This window comes from Phyllostomus hastatus, unplaced genomic scaffold (assembly GCF_019186645.2).
Source record: "Phyllostomus hastatus isolate PE091 unplaced genomic scaffold, TTU_PhHast_1.1 phas_contig_196, whole genome shotgun sequence".
Classification (NCBI taxonomy): Eukaryota; Metazoa; Chordata; class Mammalia; order Chiroptera; family Phyllostomidae; genus Phyllostomus; species Phyllostomus hastatus.
In genome coordinates this window covers 24,298,479-24,316,435 of record NW_025333709.1, presented here as the reverse complement: position 1 = coordinate 24,316,435, position 17,957 = coordinate 24,298,479, and the positions used below count along the sequence as shown (strand labels likewise).

Genomic DNA, 17,957 nt, shown 5'->3' with positions numbered 1-17,957 from the left:
AGCAGATCAGGAACAGAATCATAGAAATGGAGATCATTTGGAGGGTTATCAGCTGGGAGGGGGAAGGGGGAAAATGGGAGAAAAGGTGCAGGGATTAAGAAGTACAAATTGGTAGGTACAAAAAAAGACAGGGGGAATGTTAAGAACAGTATAGGAAATGGAAAAGCCAAAGAATTTATATGCATAATCCACAGACATGAACTAAGAGGAAGGACTGCTGGAGGGAATGGGGGTACTGGGCAAAAGTGGGCAATGGGAGGAAAACTGGGACAACTATAATCAATAAAATATGTTAATAAATAAATAATATTTTAACGTAAATAGCAAATGTTGGCAAAAAAAGAAAATGTGTATTTAGGAATATGGTAAATATTAGTGATATACCTAATATCAGTGGGTAAAGATGATCTATTCATCTAGTTAATCATTTGGAAGAACAATTAAATTTCTACCTCATACCATGCACATTAAAATGCTAAAAAATTAAGAATATTTAACAATTAAAAGTTCTGAAGAAAATATTTATATAATATTGATGTAGAACAAACTTCCTAAAGACATAAAACTCAAAACAATAAAGAAAAAGAGACTTTCTGAAAAAATATTAGAATTAAAACATGTATATGACCAAAGTGACTATACTGGATTAACAGGTAAGTATCACAGCAGGAAAAATAATTATAATCTGCATTAGTAGACAAAGATTAGTATACATAAAGAGTTTTCACAAATCTAGAAATACAAATAACCAAAAGACAGACAAAAAGCAAGCAAGCAATTAATAGGAAAAGAAATGAATGAAATTATTCAACCTTACTAATAATTAGGAAAACAAAAATTTAAACAACAATGAAGTATTTTTTCCCATCAGATTGGCAAAATTTTTAAAGATTCTCATTATCCAGAGAGCAGGTTACACTATTAGTACAAATAACTAACACAGGAAAGCTTTATTAAAGGAAATTTGGCATTAGCTATAAAAATTTTAAATTGAAAACACACCGAACCAACAATTTCACACTTTTAGGAACTAGCCTACAACAGTATTCACCCATGGAAGCAAAAAAAATGTATGTTGCTCAAGGATGTTCAGTGCACACAGTTTCCAATTTTTCTTAGAATCAAAAAGTCCGTAAGTAGGAACCTGTTTAAATAAATTAGAGTGGCCCTGCCTGGTGTGGCTCAGAGGATTATGTGCCAGCCTGCAAACCAAAAGGTCACGAGTTTGACCCATTCAGGGCACATGCCTGGATTGTGGGTCACATCCCCCAGTAGGGGGCGCACAAGAGGCAACCACACATTTATGTTTCTCTTTCTCCCTCCCTTCCCCTCTCTCTAAAAAATAAATAAATAAAATCTTTATAAGTAATAAATAGAGTGATTTAAGAAATCACTTGAAGAATACCATGGAATACTTGAAGAATAGCACAGACTTTAAAAAGAAAAGAGCAGATCACCAAGGATAAACAGGAAAAATAAATACCAGCAAAACTACTACAAAAGAGTACATAAAACACAAGCTCTTGGTGAAATATGTACTTGAATGTAGACACAAAAACAAAGAGGTACACATGTATGTATACACATTTGTATGTACAATAACTATATGAAAAAAAACTGAGGAGACATAAAAACCAATGGCCAGAAACTGCTCATTTTCTACATTATGTATGAGTATGTTGCATTAAATGATTTATAATATACTGATATTATTTCTGTTATCAGAAAAATACCAGATTATAATGTATAACACATGCTTTCAATGACATCACAGTACAAACTATGGACAATCCCATACTCACTTGTGGTCCTTGAAAATGTCCGCTAGAAAATTTTGGTTAATGGATGGAAATAGCTTAAAGAGTTCCTTCTCCTTTAGTTTGGTGGCACAATCTTTTTCAAACATAAAAGGCTCCCTCTTCTAAAATAAAACCAAAAAAAGACAAAAGAATCATCCTTAAAATGGAATTTATAACACTAGTTATGATGATCCAAAAAGCATGGTTATTTTGTTGCAAAAAGACTAATAATTTAAAAGCAATCACAGACTTTCTTCACTGATTAAAGGCTGAAATTAGTAATATAAGTATTCTTGCACTATTTATTTATATCCTAATTTTACAAAGTATTTGAAGCTGCTCATAAATATATATATATATGCACACAACCACACATATACATGTGAGCATGTATAGATATACATACATATTGTCACATATACACACCCAACACATTCAATCATATTACATAAAAAATATAAATGAATAAGTCAGAGTACAGAAAATAAAGGTAAGAATACAGAATAGCTAACAAGTAAAATTAGTATATAAATACATGCCACAGAATCCTGTACAACTGCTAAAGGTGGGCCACAAATTCAGTTCTGAGACTCCTAGTGGCCAAGAAAAGGGGGAAACAAAGATTCTCAGTGTCCATAAAATAAAACCAAACCACTTGCTCAGGAGAAGTACAACTTTTTCTGCTACTGAGACCTGAGAGAAATTTCTCCCATGGGTCCTCCTAAAAGGGACACTGAATGATACTGTGAACAACGTCCTCAAAAACATACTCTCCTCAATGAACAGAAACTACAGTGTACAAATAAGCTGCAAATTCAGGTTGACAGAAAATCTTAAAATTCACAATTTTTAAGTTTCACAAGCACGTTTACTTCAAAATAACTGTATGAGAACTGTTACTAATTGTGAGTTTTCTCACAAGTCATATTTGGACCTGTTCAAATTGCCAAGCCAAAAGAACTTCCATAAAATGTGCTATTTTAATCCTAGCCAGGATTATGATTAACATTCTTAAAGTGATTTCTAAGATAAGTTGTTGACACTGTGATATAACTAAATCTTGGTTTGCTACAAAGTTCCTAATGTCTGAAAAATAACTTCCTATAAAATTTCAAAGGTGACTCTGAAAATTCCTAAATATAAAAGTTACATAAGTCTAGGGTGATCCTAGACTAGCTCCTGGTTTTGAAGCCTAAGCATACTCAGGCCATTCACATAACACCAAATAACAAGGAAAGAGGAACCACAGCATGGGGCCATCTGACCAGTGAAAGAATGGATGGGTAAAGCTGATTGCAGCCTATGTCAGCAGAGTGTTGGAAAAGCTACCTCAAGGGTTAACAATATTTCATGTTTTATTTAAAATATGCATTATATCTGAACGTTCTAAAACATTCAGTGATCAGATTTATTAGCAATCTACCAGGTCACAGAGTTTCGAAACTTCAAATTCAAAAAACGGAAAACTCATGACACAATTAATTACTCTATTCATACACTATACCTAAAGTTTATTTTATATTCTTTATTTTTTAAAAAATACAAAGCGTATTTCTCCTTTGGGGACAAAAAGGGAGGAGAAAGCATCACACAAAATTCCCTTTCTGGAGTAATACCTCAGGGAGAGTCCTTGGGACCAAAATAATACCGTTTCTATTGCCCATACAAAGGCAAACAAAAATTACTGATAAGGGGGAAAAAGTACATTAAATTGGTAAGTCAAAAATGTTCATTTGTTCACTATTACACTGAGAGATTAAAAGGCAGGTTAGAACTGTAAATAAAGTTTCAGTAGTGGAAAATGGCGTTTCAACAAAAAGTGTCACACCATGTTGGTACAAGTTCTAGGCTTTCCCTATGTTTTTAAGAAAATTCATTTGTCTAATTTATTACACATATAAATTGAAAAGGATATTTGAATGACACTAAATTATAAAATCCTACTGAAGAGATTGTTCCTTGGATTATATAAATGTGCAAAGATGAGAATGTGTATTTCTAATTTAATTAGGATAATTAGAGAAAATAACTATAAAGGTAGGGTAATCCTATCGTTCTTCTTTCATACCAATTCTAGGTATTTCAAATATGAAGGTGTTCCTTTAAGATGTCAAATGAGTAAGAAAGAAAATAAAAGTGTTTTTAAGATCACCATCTAAGAGTTATTTTTTTTCCCTTGAGAACTGGACTAAATAACCTTTAAGGTCTTTTCTCTTCTGATTTTTAAATCCTCTGATACTAATTTGCAGAATTCAAAAAAAAAAAAAGGGCTAAGAAGAACAAATGGAAAGGAAACCAAATTCACTTATAGCTTTACATAATTAGATATACTGAATAAGAAACAAAAAAAAATGCATATAAAGTTCAAAGTGAAATGAAGTTTCTGTTTGAACTTGTTTAACTGAAAAGTTAGATAAGGGTATATATATATATATATATATATATTCATTTTTTAAGATTTTATTTATTTATTTTTAGAGAGGGAAGGGAGGGAGATAGAGAGAGAGATAGAAACATCAATGTGCGGTTGCTGGGGGTTCTGGCCTGCAACCCAGGCATGTACCCTGGCTGGGAATCGAACCTGCAACACTTTGGTTCGCAGCCCGCGCTCAATCCACTGAGCTACGCCAGCCAGGGCAGGGTATATATTTTTAATTCAAATGGTTAAGTTTCTACAACTTTCTCTAAAAAGTTTTGTTTCAAAGATGGACACTTCTTTAATAGCAAGAGAAACACTTCCTATTACTAATTTATGAATGAAATTATCTTTAAATGAAAGATTTCTTTCATGTTTCCAGAATTTAAAAATTATATGAATGTTAAAATGCTAAGAACTGTGCAGCTCAATCACCTAAAAAATTAAATCTAAAACAACAGATTTAACATAGATTGGTTTACTGTTATAGAATATCAACTAATTTCCCAGAAGCAAAAACCTCCAGCTTTAAATTATGTTTAAAATATTTTTCAATTTTCCTGGCTGGCGTAGCTCAGTGGATTGAGTGCGGGCTGCGAATCAAAGTGTTGCAGGTTGGATTCCCAGTCAGGGAACATGCCAGGGCTCCAGGCCACAGCCCCCAGCAACTGAACATTGATGTCTCTCTCTCTCTCTCTTTCTCCGTCCCTTCCCTCTCTAAAAATAAATAAATAAAATCTTTAAAAATATATTTTTTTCAATTTTAACATTAACTTCAATCAAGTTAAAAACATTCCAGACTAGGAAATATAAAATCAAATGAAAATCACAAAGTAAATATACATAATCAATCTAAAGTCAGAGACAAAGACTTAATATTTATACTAACTCATACCAAATCGTGTTTTTCCTGTAGGGCAATTTCTTCTGACATTATTTCTCTGAGTGATACTTTTTTAGTTGGAGTATTCCAATGATCCAATAAGGGTAGCATGTGAGATGCTGCTAAAGTCTTCAGTAATTTTTTGCCTGTTCTCTGAGATGATTTTTGTTCCGTATTATCAAGACCAATATGCCCAACCATGGAAGGATCTATAAAAGCAGCATAGTGTCAGACCCTCAACAATAACAAAAAACATACAAATTAAGCATTATGCACTCTTACATTTACCTCAGAGAGACCAAGGAAACATGGGTTTTTACTTTTAGCTTGTACATATAATGCAACTCTGAAGTTTCAACTTCATCTGCATATTAACTACAAGCAAGAAATGACATGTAAATGTAGGAATATTTCAAATGAGTCATGATCTGGCTATCACTAAAGCAACTCAATGCTTCCCACTCTTTCCCATACCACATCGGCCCACAGAAAATAGTGACAGTTACAATGCTAGACACAGGAAGTTGCAGCCAGCTCAAAGTTACCACTTAGAGCAGCTCTGGTGAGCTCTGTTCAGCCATTCCAAGGACTGAAAAAATCAGTATTTTGGCAAATCTGTAACCAACTCACTGGCGGCACCCAATGAAAATTGAGCAACTGATAGGCAAGTAAGGAAAGGACTGAACAGTGTGTAACATGTCATCATTTCTAAGGGATAGCAGCACATTTTGATACATTCCTTGGCTCTCCTAGAAAGTGAAAAAACAGTGGATGATGTCATTCACACAACTCTTGATACCCTTTGGGCACCTCTCAAACAGCTTCAGCTCTTAAAGCTACAACACAGGCACAAGTCTGAACTAAAGCACATCCTGAGATTCTTCAACCTGCAGTCCCAGTGTGGAGTGGACAAAAGTACATGGAGGAATTCATACACACAAGGAAGACCCTTACTAATAGGTCTGCTACCCTGCACTAATCACTGAGGACAATACTATAAGAGAAGTCTTCTGGAATCAAGTATTTTCAATTTGGCAGATGTACCAAAAAAGCAGGCTGACTTTTGTGCTCTGATAACAGTAACATCAAGAAAAACTGTGAATAACCAAGTAATAATTCAATGATCCTCTCAATTAAGCACATGAATACTTTTATTGCTCTCAAATCAGAACAGTTTTCTTTCATTCAGAGAGAAATCTTAATAGGAAACACCTTGACTATATCTATTAGAGCACATATTTGGTGTTCCACAGCACTCATGAAAGCTAAACAGTATTATAGGGGTTTTTTCCTTCATTATAAAAATAAAACAATTTTTAAAGAACTTTTATTTGCAAATCAAAATTCTCCCGTAACATTTTGTGAAAGTATACTTAAAATGAATTAAAATTCATACATACACACACCAAATTACAATGTCAAGACAAGATCATTAGATTAAAAAATAACTTATTTACCTCTCATAAACTTGCCACAGGACACCTCTTCCTGTCTTTGTCGCTCCTAAACACAAATACAGAACAGGGGAGTGGCAAAGGAGGGTGCATTAGAAAATAAGATTATATTATTTTTCTCGAGAAATCATCTCTCATAAAATTATCAATCATTCTTGCTAAAATCTAAGTAAAACAATACAATTATAAAGTACAACTACACCTATATTTTCTTCCACTTAAAGAGTTGTTATGCTGTGTTTTTCAAAATTTTTGAAATTTAATTAATCATTACAGAGTTGTTACACTGTACTTTTTTGTTTTTGAAATTTAATCAATTAGTACAGCAAAGTCTTTAATTTAGGGAGCAGAAACTGTTTATGACTCCCTTAAAAAAATTCAACATACTGAGCTTCATCATTAATTACATAATTTAACCAGTCTAGAAATAATCTAAAATACTGAAAACAGGTAAAAATCAATAATCTGCCCTGGCTGGCGTAGTTCAGTGGATTGAGCGCGGGCTGTGAACCAAAGCATCGCAGGTTCGATTCCCAGTCAGGGCACATGCCTGGGTTGCAGGCCACGGCCCCCAGCAACCGCACATTAATATTTTTCTCTCTCTTTCTCCCTCCCTTCCCTCTCTAAAAATAAATAAATAAAATCTTTTTTAAAAATCAATAATCTGTTAAGTCATAAAAGTTCACTCTCTCTCAAAGTCAAAATTCAATAGAACTCTTTCATACAACAGATTTTATTGAAGAGCAAAGGTGACAAAATGGATACAAAAGAAGCTCTTTATAAAGAGGAGCCTACCAACCATTACAGATTCTTTCCACTTCTCATGAATCACTTTAGCCAGATTCAGATCTATATGAACCACACAATCTTCGACTGTTAGAGACCCTTATAAGTGGGGAAAAGAAAATATAATCATTACCCATACATCTGCAGGAAACATACTAAACTACTTTATGCATCACAATACTAATCTGTATTATTAATTACTAACCTATGATTCTAGTTCTCTTAGAATATTTTTGTACATGTAATATGTCATTGTTTCCACACTTCTTGACTGCTGCAATTATACAATGCTTCATATATTATTTGTGTCCATTATTCTAAATAAATTTATTCATTTCCATTAGTCAAGACTTTTCAATAAATGTGTTCTAAGAAATTAATCTTGAGTTAAATGGATCTGGAGTAGCACCAAAGGGTTCAAAAAGGTACATCTTTGTAAATAAGTATGCAGTAATTACCAGAGAAAACTTTCAATACAGGCATGGGATGAACACAAACTCTATATATAAATGCTATTTCTTCAAATTACATTGTTAAAAATCCTCTAGAAACACACTGTGTCAAAAATAAGGTAAACAACACAAATTACTTTTACATTTCAGTTAACATACCAAATAATTTTCAAACTGAAATATAACCATCTATCTATATTCTATTCACATAAAGACACACATATGAGTAATTTATTTTTTCCTTACCTGAATCAATACCAACAGGGCCAAACAATTCACTGAGCTGAAAGGCCAGTTCAGGGGGTAATGCCAATTCCAGACAGTCTATGGTTAGAGATTTGGCCATCACTGGAGTGAGATTCAACATCTCAGTTTTATCTTCTTCACTAACTCCAGGTAGCAAAGTACTCCCTGCCATTAGAAAATTTTCTATTTCCTGTTCATCTTCATTCACAAACTCTTCTGTGTTTGGAAATTTCACATAATCCTTTGGAAGATTTTCATGTTTCTTTATTTCACAAGAGCCAGTAAAATAAATTTCTTCATTTAATTCAAGATCTGAAGTGCCTGATACAGAGTTTAAAATATCAGACAAACTCAAAGAAGAATGCATACTGTCTCCAATTTCTGTGACTTCTAGATTCTTCTCCATTTCACTCACATCTTGAGCAGGGATAGCATTTACAGTACCTGAAAAAGACTGGTTAATGTTATATAAACCTGAAAGTTCTGCCTGACTATTAGGAAGTACTTCATTAGTACTCTTTAGCTCTGTAGTGGAATTAGGAAATACACTTATTAATCCAGGTTCTTCAGTAGTTACAACTCTTATTTCTGCCTGCTCTGGGTTTCCCTTTTCTAAATCACAGGTAGACTGTAAATTAGTGTTAGTGATACCAATCCCATGGCTAAATTCTGGCACAGAAGAATTAGAACTCACTACAGTTCCTCTTTGACTACTAACTTCCTTCATATTATATCCCGGAGAAAATGGCCCAGCTTCTGTTTCATCATGTGACTTTTGGTTATTCTCATATTCAGTATCCTCACATAATTTAGTTTCAGAATCCAACAAAAGGCTCGTGGCCCAAATAATATCTTTGTTACACCTCTCATATAAGTCTTTTAGAGCTTCCAATGAAACAGATCCAAATAATTTACAAAGAATATTAAGATTTTCAGATTCATCAGCACTGGTAAGCTCACTTTCTTCAACAAATGTGCTTTTATCATACATTACCCTATATGGAATTGTTTCTTGAATATCTAACTTCATGTTAATATTGAAAGCTTTTGGTTTAAATCCATCTAGTCTTCCTATTAATACTCTCACAGAATCTGAAACACTAATTTTATTCTTTTCTATTTTCCATAAGAGAGCAAAATCCTGCGGTTCAGTCTGGGTACACATGCCTACTTCTATTCCAGGAACTTCTTTAGGCTTTCCTTCTGGAAATTCAGCTAAAGTCTGTGGTTCTACTACTCCAAGAATAGTTGGAGCACTATTGGTAAAAGTAAGAGACAATGTGTGTTGATCGTAAATCTTTTCACTTAGACAAGTCTTACTCTCACAGGTCATTTCACTGGACAGCATACTAGAACCTCCTAGAATACAGCTACCCAATGTTTTTAGTTCTTCAGGGCTTGTGCCCCAACAGGCCTCATGTGCTGTATGTAAGGGTATTTCTCTTGTAACGTCATTAGTCCCAAATTCAAGGTTGGGTTCATTTACACCAGACTTTCGCATTCTTGATTTGCGCTGTCTCTGAGTTAAAGAATTAGATGAAGGCCAGTCGTCCAGCATGTTGAATGAATATTTTTCAGTATCCCTGTAAGCGTCATAATTATAGCTACTGAAAGCTTCTGAAGGATCATCACACTGTGACTTCTTGTCATCCTCTGTACTTTCATGTGGAGATTCTAGTTGCTGCACATGATCTCTATTCGCAGATAGACTATTACCTAATACTTTGCATGATGGAGGGCAATTATACTTTTTGTCACTTTGTATAGATGAAGCTTTTTCAGTTTTTCGGTTCCTTTTTGTCCTCTGACCAATAGTTTTATCGACTGGCCAATCACCAACAAAATTTGATACTTCATATCTTGATAGCTTTTCCGAAGATGACTTGCTTTTTTGTTTTCCAAAAGCTTTTTTCTTTACCATTGTACTTTCTTCTAATATTTCACCAGATGAACAGTTTTCATTCTGAAGTGATATAGCATTTAAAAGATCCCAGTCTTCTTTATTATTTTCACCATAGCTAATACCCGGTGACACACTCTCTACAAAACTATCTGTACCAGTTTTGTTATAGTCTTTTTCAGGAGCCATTTCTACTCGTTCTTTTTCACTTTTGTCTGTTACTTGAACTTTGCTTTCAGAATCAGAAAAATACATGTCTGCAACGTCCTGAATGAAAGCACTCTGACTGCTAGGATTCATACCACTTATTTCTTTTCTTCCTTTGTTTAAATCTGTATTAGGGAGACATGTAACATTCTCAGGTAACATAGTTTCTTTGGTCAGGTCAAGTTTCTTCTCTTCAATTAACTCTATGTGCTTCAAAGATGAGGACAAAATATTTTCTTCTTTTTCAGAGGTAATGTCTTCATTGTCTCTTGGGCTGTAAGATTTTTTAAGTATTATAAAACAGTCTCTTAATGTTACCATTAATCTTATGATTTAAATTAAAGCAGCATTCAACTGAAAGAACACAACATTTATTTACTCTAAAAATTCTAGAAATACACTACATTAAAATTATAAAAGCTAACCTTGGTCTTTCAGTAAAACACTATGAACACATCCCTTTTGTTGTAACCATAACACCTAGCAAAATGCCTGGCATATAGGAGTCACTAAAACTTTTTTGAATTGTATAATAAACATAAGATTTTCAGTTAAGATGTTTAATATGCATAAATATTAAAATGAAGTTTCTAAATTTATTCCCAAAAGAGGACACCACCTCCCTGGCTTCTTTAACCTATTTAAGCTTAGCATAATGTCAAACTAGGACTTCCTCTATATTACCTGTCTGTCATTTGCTACAAAGGAAAATGCTTAAGCTTCATTTACAAAGTCAAAAAGAGTCAACCAACATGATTTGCACAGTTAAGAGAAATGAGAGATAGGGAAGAGAGATCTCATTTGAGATGTCACTTGTTAAATTTTTAAAAACCATCTTTAATGTTAACATCAGACTCAGGGAACTTTTGCCTAATCATTACTTTCACCTGTAGTGCTTTTCCCTTTTTTCAATTTGTCAACTCATCTTCCTCCTTCTCCTTCTTTATTCTAGGAGCTCTCAAAGTCCCACCTCTCCCATGAACCCTTCCTACTAAAATCACACCTAGCATTGAGTTTTCCATATGTCAGATGCTATTCTAAGTCCTTTACAAGTGTTAATTCATAATCCTTATGAGATCCTAGGAGCAGAGTGTTGTTACTGCCATTTTAGAAATAAACAGCTAAAGTATAGAGAGATTTTATAGTTACATATTATAAAACTTTGGGATTTGAAGACAGGAAACAAGGCTTAAGAACCCATGTCCTTCACCACTTTGCACCAATGCTCCTCACTGAAAGGGCATTTATGAAATTTCTCTTCCCAACTCCTAAATCCTGTTTAGTAGGACCTCTCCATCCCTTACCATCACAAAATAGAGAAAACTCAGACTTCTCTATATATCAAAGGTTCTTCTTTACTCATTTATGATAATAGCTTGAAAGAGTATTTTTACCATCACCTAAGGAAATTAAGTGATGTGATTATATACAAATAGTAACAATGAGGATATAAGGTAATGGATAAAGACTAGAATAGCAGGAAGTTACATAATGAAGACAGTATAAACATGGGCCCAAAAAACCCTGAGGACAATTGAACTCTAATATCATCATTTAAATAAACTTTTCTTTTCCTGCTCATCACATACTCACATTCTGCTTCAGGTAAGACTATATATAAGTCCTACAAGTTATCTAGCAGTGATTTCACAAGCTTCAAAATTTTATTTTTTAAAAACTGTATTTTAAATTGAAAATCTGTACATAGACAGGAGCTTTAACCTACCTCCAACTTCGGTCCTCAAAAGAAAATGCACATAACCCAATATGTTCAATTTTTTCTGGCACTGAAGAATTCATAATTATTGGCACTGAAACAAAACGTTGATAATGTTCCAACATTCTTGTTATTTTTTCTTTGCTTACCCCATGGATATTACGCCTAAAATTTCCAGGGGAGAAAAGGGTAGAAGAGATGCTAGTAATTAAGCTTTTAAACATATCAGAACATGTAATATCATAAAAAACAATAATATATTGATAATACACAAAAATAAAAAGGGTTTATTATAATAATATATACTATTTTAATCTAACTTTCATTTTATTCAGGATGTCTTAAATTATCATTTTTTAAAGATTGATTTATTTATTTTAAATTTATTTATTTATTTTAGAGAGGGAAGGGAGGGAGAAAGAGGGAGAGAGAGAAGCATCAATGTGCGGTTGCTGGGGGGTCATGGCCTGCAACCCAGGCATGTACCCTGACTGGGAATCGAACCTGCGACACTTTGGTTTGCAGCCCGCGCTCACTCCACTGAGCTAACACCAGCCAGGGCAAATTATCATTTTTTTAATCATTCCATATACTCTTCTCCAAACATTCTTTGCCAACTTGAAAAAAAAGAACAGCTCCTAATAACTTTTTAAAAAGTTATTCCTAAGCTCTGCAAAAAACTAAGCAAAACAAAAAAAGCTCATGAAGAACACAACCACAGGCTGACAGACTTCCAGTCAAGATGGTGGCATTGGTAAACACGGCTTACCTCCTTGCACAACCACATCAAAATTACAACTAAATTATAGAACAACCATCACTGAGAACCATCAGAAATCAACTTGAAGTATGACAACTGTGGAATTAAAGAAATCACATCCATCCAGACTGGTAAAACAGGCAGAGCCGCAGAACAGGCTGGTCCCACATTCACATATGGTAGATAAAGATCAAGTGGGGTATCTTGGGAGCAAGGAGTCACAAACCCATACCATGCCCCCAAGCCCAGGGTTCCAGTGCCGGGAAGATAAGTCCCCATAATTTCTGGCTACAGAAACCAGCAGGGAGTATGTCAGTTGAGGAAACTGCTGGAGTCCCAAGTAGTTCCTCTTAAAGAGGCCACACATGGACTTACTCAGACTCACTTCCTCTGAGCTCCAGCACCAGGGTAGCAGCCTGAAAGGCACCAGTAGCATATACGGAGGAAATAAAGTGTCTGGCATCAAGGTAAGAGTTGGAGGACAGCTTTGTCCCAGAGAGATAAGTAGGCAGAAGCCACTGTCCCTTTTCTGAGACCCCTCCACGCCCCCGCACAGAGCCACAGAGCCAGCAGGTGGGTGCCATATCTGTCAATCTGGCTAACACAGTTTGCCCTGCCCTTGAGATCCCAAGGCTCCATGTGCCCAACTTACAGCTATTAACAGTGGCTTTTCCATATGAATGGCTGGTCTTGGCTCATGCTTTACAACTTCCTAAAATCCTTTCAAATAAGCAACAGCTGGCCTCAGTAAACCCACAGCTCCTGCATCTTCTGCTAAGTGGCCCCAGACACATGGCATTAACAAGAGCCAGCCTAGATCCACAGCTTTGCTTCATCAGAATCTCCAAGCCCACCACAAGTAGCAGACATCTCAGATTGCTTTATAGCTCTGGCAGGGTGGTCCTGGGCAAAACAAAGGTGGGGGCTGACCTTGCCTGCACCACCCAAGATACCCCAGGGCTGGTACACCCAGTGGACAGCTACAGACCACAACGGAAGCCCAGCACACGGCCCCTGAACAGCTGATCCTCCATGGAGGGCAGAGATTGGTGGTCAGTGGTCAAAGCCAATCCTTGCAGCTGAGTGGTCTGGGTAAATCCCACTGACCTGCCAACAGCAACCAAGGCTCAACTATGAGAGAAGGGTGTACTCTGCCCACAAGAAGGACGTACCTTGAGTCCCTAGCCTAAGTGACAGGGGAGGCTATGCCACTGGACCCTACAGGATACCTACTACATTAGGCCACACTACCAAGACAGGCAGTCATAGCAGCTCTACCTAATACATAAAAACAAACACAAGGAGGCTGTCAAAATGAGGAGACAAAGAAACATGACCCAAATGAAAGAACAGATCAAAACTCCAGAAAAAGAACTAAGCAAAATGGTGATAAGCAATCTATCAGATTCAGAGTTGAAAACACTAGGTATTAGCATGCTCAAGGGACTTAGTGAGGACCTCAACATCACAAAAAAGATCCAGTCAGAAATGAAGGATACAGACATGAAATTGGGACCTCCGGCCAAGATGGAGGCATAAGTAAATACACCGTGCCTCGTCCCACAACCAAAATACAGTCAGCAACAATTTAGAAACAAGATAACAACCAGAACTGACAAAAAATTTATCTGAATGGAAGTCGGTTGGACAACCAGGAAAACAGACACATTCATCCAGACTGGTAGGAGGGGCGAAGTCGGGCAGCCAGGCGCAGGTCACGGCGCAGAGAGCGTTGGGCGTTGGGACCAAGACCATAAGGCTTCCTTGCAGGAGACTGCAGCGGGTGGACCCTGAGCATGCAAGGGGCAGCTGGCAGACCCCGGCAGAGGGGTGGCAAACAGCAGACCCAGCGAGGTGGCGATTGTGAAGCTAGGTACTGTGCGCAAACGAGGATCACAACACTGGGAAATAAAGCCTGGGAGCACTGACTGAAAACACCTGTGGGGATTGAGGAGCAGGGAGGGACTCCCAGCCTCTCAGGAGAGGTTCTTGGAGGGTCCCACACTGTGCACAAGCCCACCTACATGGGAACTGACACCAGAGAGGCCCAGTTTGCTCGGGGGAAGCAGCAGAAGGGACTGAGGTCCCACAGGGAGCGGAGCAAATGCCATTGTTCCCTCTCGGACCCCGCACCCATGTATGATGTATGTCACAACCCAGCAACTGGAGTACCCCACCCTGGTGAACACCTAAGGTTCCACCTCTCATATGTAAAAGGCGCAATCAGACCAAAGAAAAACCTAAAAAAAAATTTAAAAGATTAAATTTAATTCAAACAGAATTAAAAGCCCCAGAGTCAGTTTTTTAAGCGACCAAGAGATAGCCAACCTATCAGATGCACAGTTCAAAGCACTGGTGATCAGGATGCTCACAGAATTGGTTGATTTTGGTTGCAATTAGATAAATAAATGCAGGCTATGATAAGAGAAATGAAGGGAAATGCACAGGGAACCAATAGTGATGGGAAGGAAACTGGGACTCAAATCAATGGTGTGGACCAGAAGGAAGAAAAAAACAACCAACCAGAAAAGAATGAAGAAATAAGAATTCAAAAAAATGAGGAGAGGATTAGGAACCTCCAGGACATCTTTAAATATTTCAACATCTGAATTATAGGGGTGCCAGAAGGGGAAGAGGAAAAGCAACCAGTGGAAAATTTATTTGAACAAATAATAAAGAAGAACTTCCCCATTCTGGCAAAGGAAACAGACTTCCAGGAAGTCCAGGAAGCTCAGAGAGTCCCAAAGAAGTTGGACCCAAGGAGAAACACACCAAGGCACATCATAATTACATTAGCCAAGGTAAAAATGAAGGAGAGAATCCTAGAAGCAGCAAAAGACAAGGAGACAGTAACCTAAAAGGAGTTCCCATCAGACTCTCAGCTGATTTCTCAAAAGAGACCTTACAGGCAAGAAGGGGCTGGAAAGAAGTATTCCAAGTCATGAAAGGCAAGGACCTACATCCAAGATTGCTCTATCCAGCAAAGCTTCCATTTCGAATGGAAGGGCAGATAAAGTGCTTCTCAGATAAGGTCAAGTTAAAAGAGTTCATCATCAACAAGCCCTTATTTTATGAAATGTTAAAGGGACTTATCTAAGAAAAAGAAGATAAAAAAACATGTATAGTAAAATGACAGCAAACTCACAACTAGTAACAACCACACCTAAAACAAAAGCAAAAGGAAACTTATCAAACAACTAGAATAGGAACAGAACCATAGAAATGGAGATCACATGGAGTGTCAGCAACAGGGGAGTGGGAGGAGGAGAGAGGAGGAAAAGGTATGGAAAATAAGTAGCATAGATGGTAGGTAGAAAATAGACAGGGGGAGGGCAAGAATAGTATGGGAAATGTAGAAGCTAAAGAACTTATTGACACATGGACATGAACTAAAGGGGGGGAATGTGGGTGGGAGAGGGTGTGCAGTGTGGAGGGGAATGAAGGGGGGAAATGGGACAACTGTAATAGCACAACTAGTAAAATATATTTTAAAAATTAAAAAAAAGAAATGAAGGATACAACTGAAATAAAGAACAACTTACAGGGAAAACAACAGTAGAGTAGATGAAGCCAAGAATCAAATAAATGATTTGGAATACAGGGAACAACCAATCAGAATAACAAGAAGAAAAAAGAATCCAAGAAAATAATGACGGTATAAGCAGCTTTGGGACAACTTCAAGAGCCCCAACACTGACATCATAGGGGTGCCAGATGGAGAATAGAAAGAGCAAGAAATTAGAAGTCTACCTGAAAAAATAATGAAAGAAAACTTCCCTAATTTGGTAAAGGAAATAGACATGCAAGTCTAGGAAGCAGAGAGTCCCAAACAAGATGGATATGAAGAGGCCCACTCCAAGACACATCATAATTAAAATGCCAAAGGTTAAAGATAAAGAGAGAATCTTAAAAGCAGCAAGTGAAAAGAAGTGAGTTACCTATATGTGAGTTCCCATAAGGCTGTCAGCTGATTTCTCAAAAGAAACTTTGTAGACTGGAGGAGATTGGCAAGAGATATTCAGAGTCATGAAAAGCAGGGACATGCAGCCAAGATTGCTCTACCCAGCAAAGCTATCATTTAGAATGGAAGGACAGATAAAGAGCTTCCCAGACAAGAAAAAAGTAAAAGAGTTCATGCAGTAGGCCTACACTGTAAAGAAAATCCTAAAAGATAAATGTCAGGCAGAAAAAAATTTCCAGATGAAAAATCTATGGAAGAAAAATTAAACACAAGCAATACGACATTAGTGAAAACAAACAGTATCTGTCCATTCTGAACAATCACAGCATGTAAGATGGAAGGGAGGTTAAGAATCAGAGTAAAATGTATAAATCCTTTGTATTGAGGAATAAGGCTAAGAAAATGGTTTAACTTTAAAGATGGCAAGATACATTTTTAATGAAGCCATTTGAAAAATAAAAATAGCATACATAATTTCCAAATTAGTACAGATGGAAAAAAATAAGAAAATAAGCATTCAATCAAAAATTCCAAAATAAAGCATAGTAGTTCTATTAGTATTAGACAAATTGAACTTTATAACAAAAACATTAAGAATAAGAGGAAATCACTAGAAAAGGATAAAATGTTCAATTAATTAGTGATATAAAAATCTTAAGCTTCTATGTACTTCAAAATACATCCTTAGAATATATAAAATGAAAACAGCCAGATTTATAAGGGGAAACTGATATATTCAACATAACAAAGGAAGACTTCAACACGCCTCCCCTTACAGATTTACTTCCCCTCTCTTAAACATTAATCCATCAGACAAATTTTTTAAGAAAATAAAGCTATAGGAGATGTGATCAAGAGAACAAGCACGATTCAATATTACATTAACACACTATAACCAGTATATATTCTTATGAAGCAAACATGAAACATTTATAAAAAAACTGACAATGAACTAGACCATAGAATACATCTTTAAAAAATCAGGTAATTAATATCACCCAAACTGCATAATCTTACCTACTGCAGTTAAGTTGAAAAACCAATTTTTTAAAAAAGATAAATTTAAAAACCATCTGCTCATGAATCTAAAAGCATAATTCTAAATAACCCAAAGGTTAAAAAATAAAATTAATCATAATGTAAGTTAGAAAATAAATGATAAGAAGAAAGTATTATATATGAAAATTCTGGGAACAGCTAACAAAGTACCCGAGGAAATCTATAGCATCAAATTACATTAGAAAATGATATAAACTTTCAGGTAAAGGGTTTTTTTTAAATAAAAGTATGCACAAGGCAAAATAAGATTTTTTGAAAAGCAAAGTAAGTATAATTAAAGCAGAAATGAATTAAATATAAAACAAACTTACAAGAGA

The 17,957-nt window shown here is 35.9% G+C and overlaps 1 protein-coding gene across 10 annotated transcripts in view; it reads right to left on the bottom strand.

Annotated features, from left to right (window-relative positions):
- N4BP2 (NEDD4 binding protein 2) overlaps positions 1-17,957 on the bottom strand; it is a 101,816-nt gene that overhangs the window by 29,126 nt on the left and 54,733 nt on the right. For all 10 annotated transcript variants that reach the window (XM_045834140.1, XM_045834145.1, XM_045834146.1 and 7 more), the window contains 6 exons: positions 11,870-12,025; positions 8,037-10,417; positions 7,352-7,437; positions 6,556-6,601; positions 5,111-5,307; positions 1,803-1,921 (listed from right to left, as the gene is read on the bottom strand). In XM_045834140.1, the coding sequence (XP_045690096.1) occupies positions 1,803-1,921; positions 5,111-5,307; positions 6,556-6,601; positions 7,352-7,437; positions 8,037-10,417; positions 11,870-12,025 (2,985 nt within the window). The remainder of the gene's footprint in view (positions 1-1,802; positions 1,922-5,110; positions 5,308-6,555; positions 6,602-7,351; positions 7,438-8,036; positions 10,418-11,869; positions 12,026-17,957) is intronic.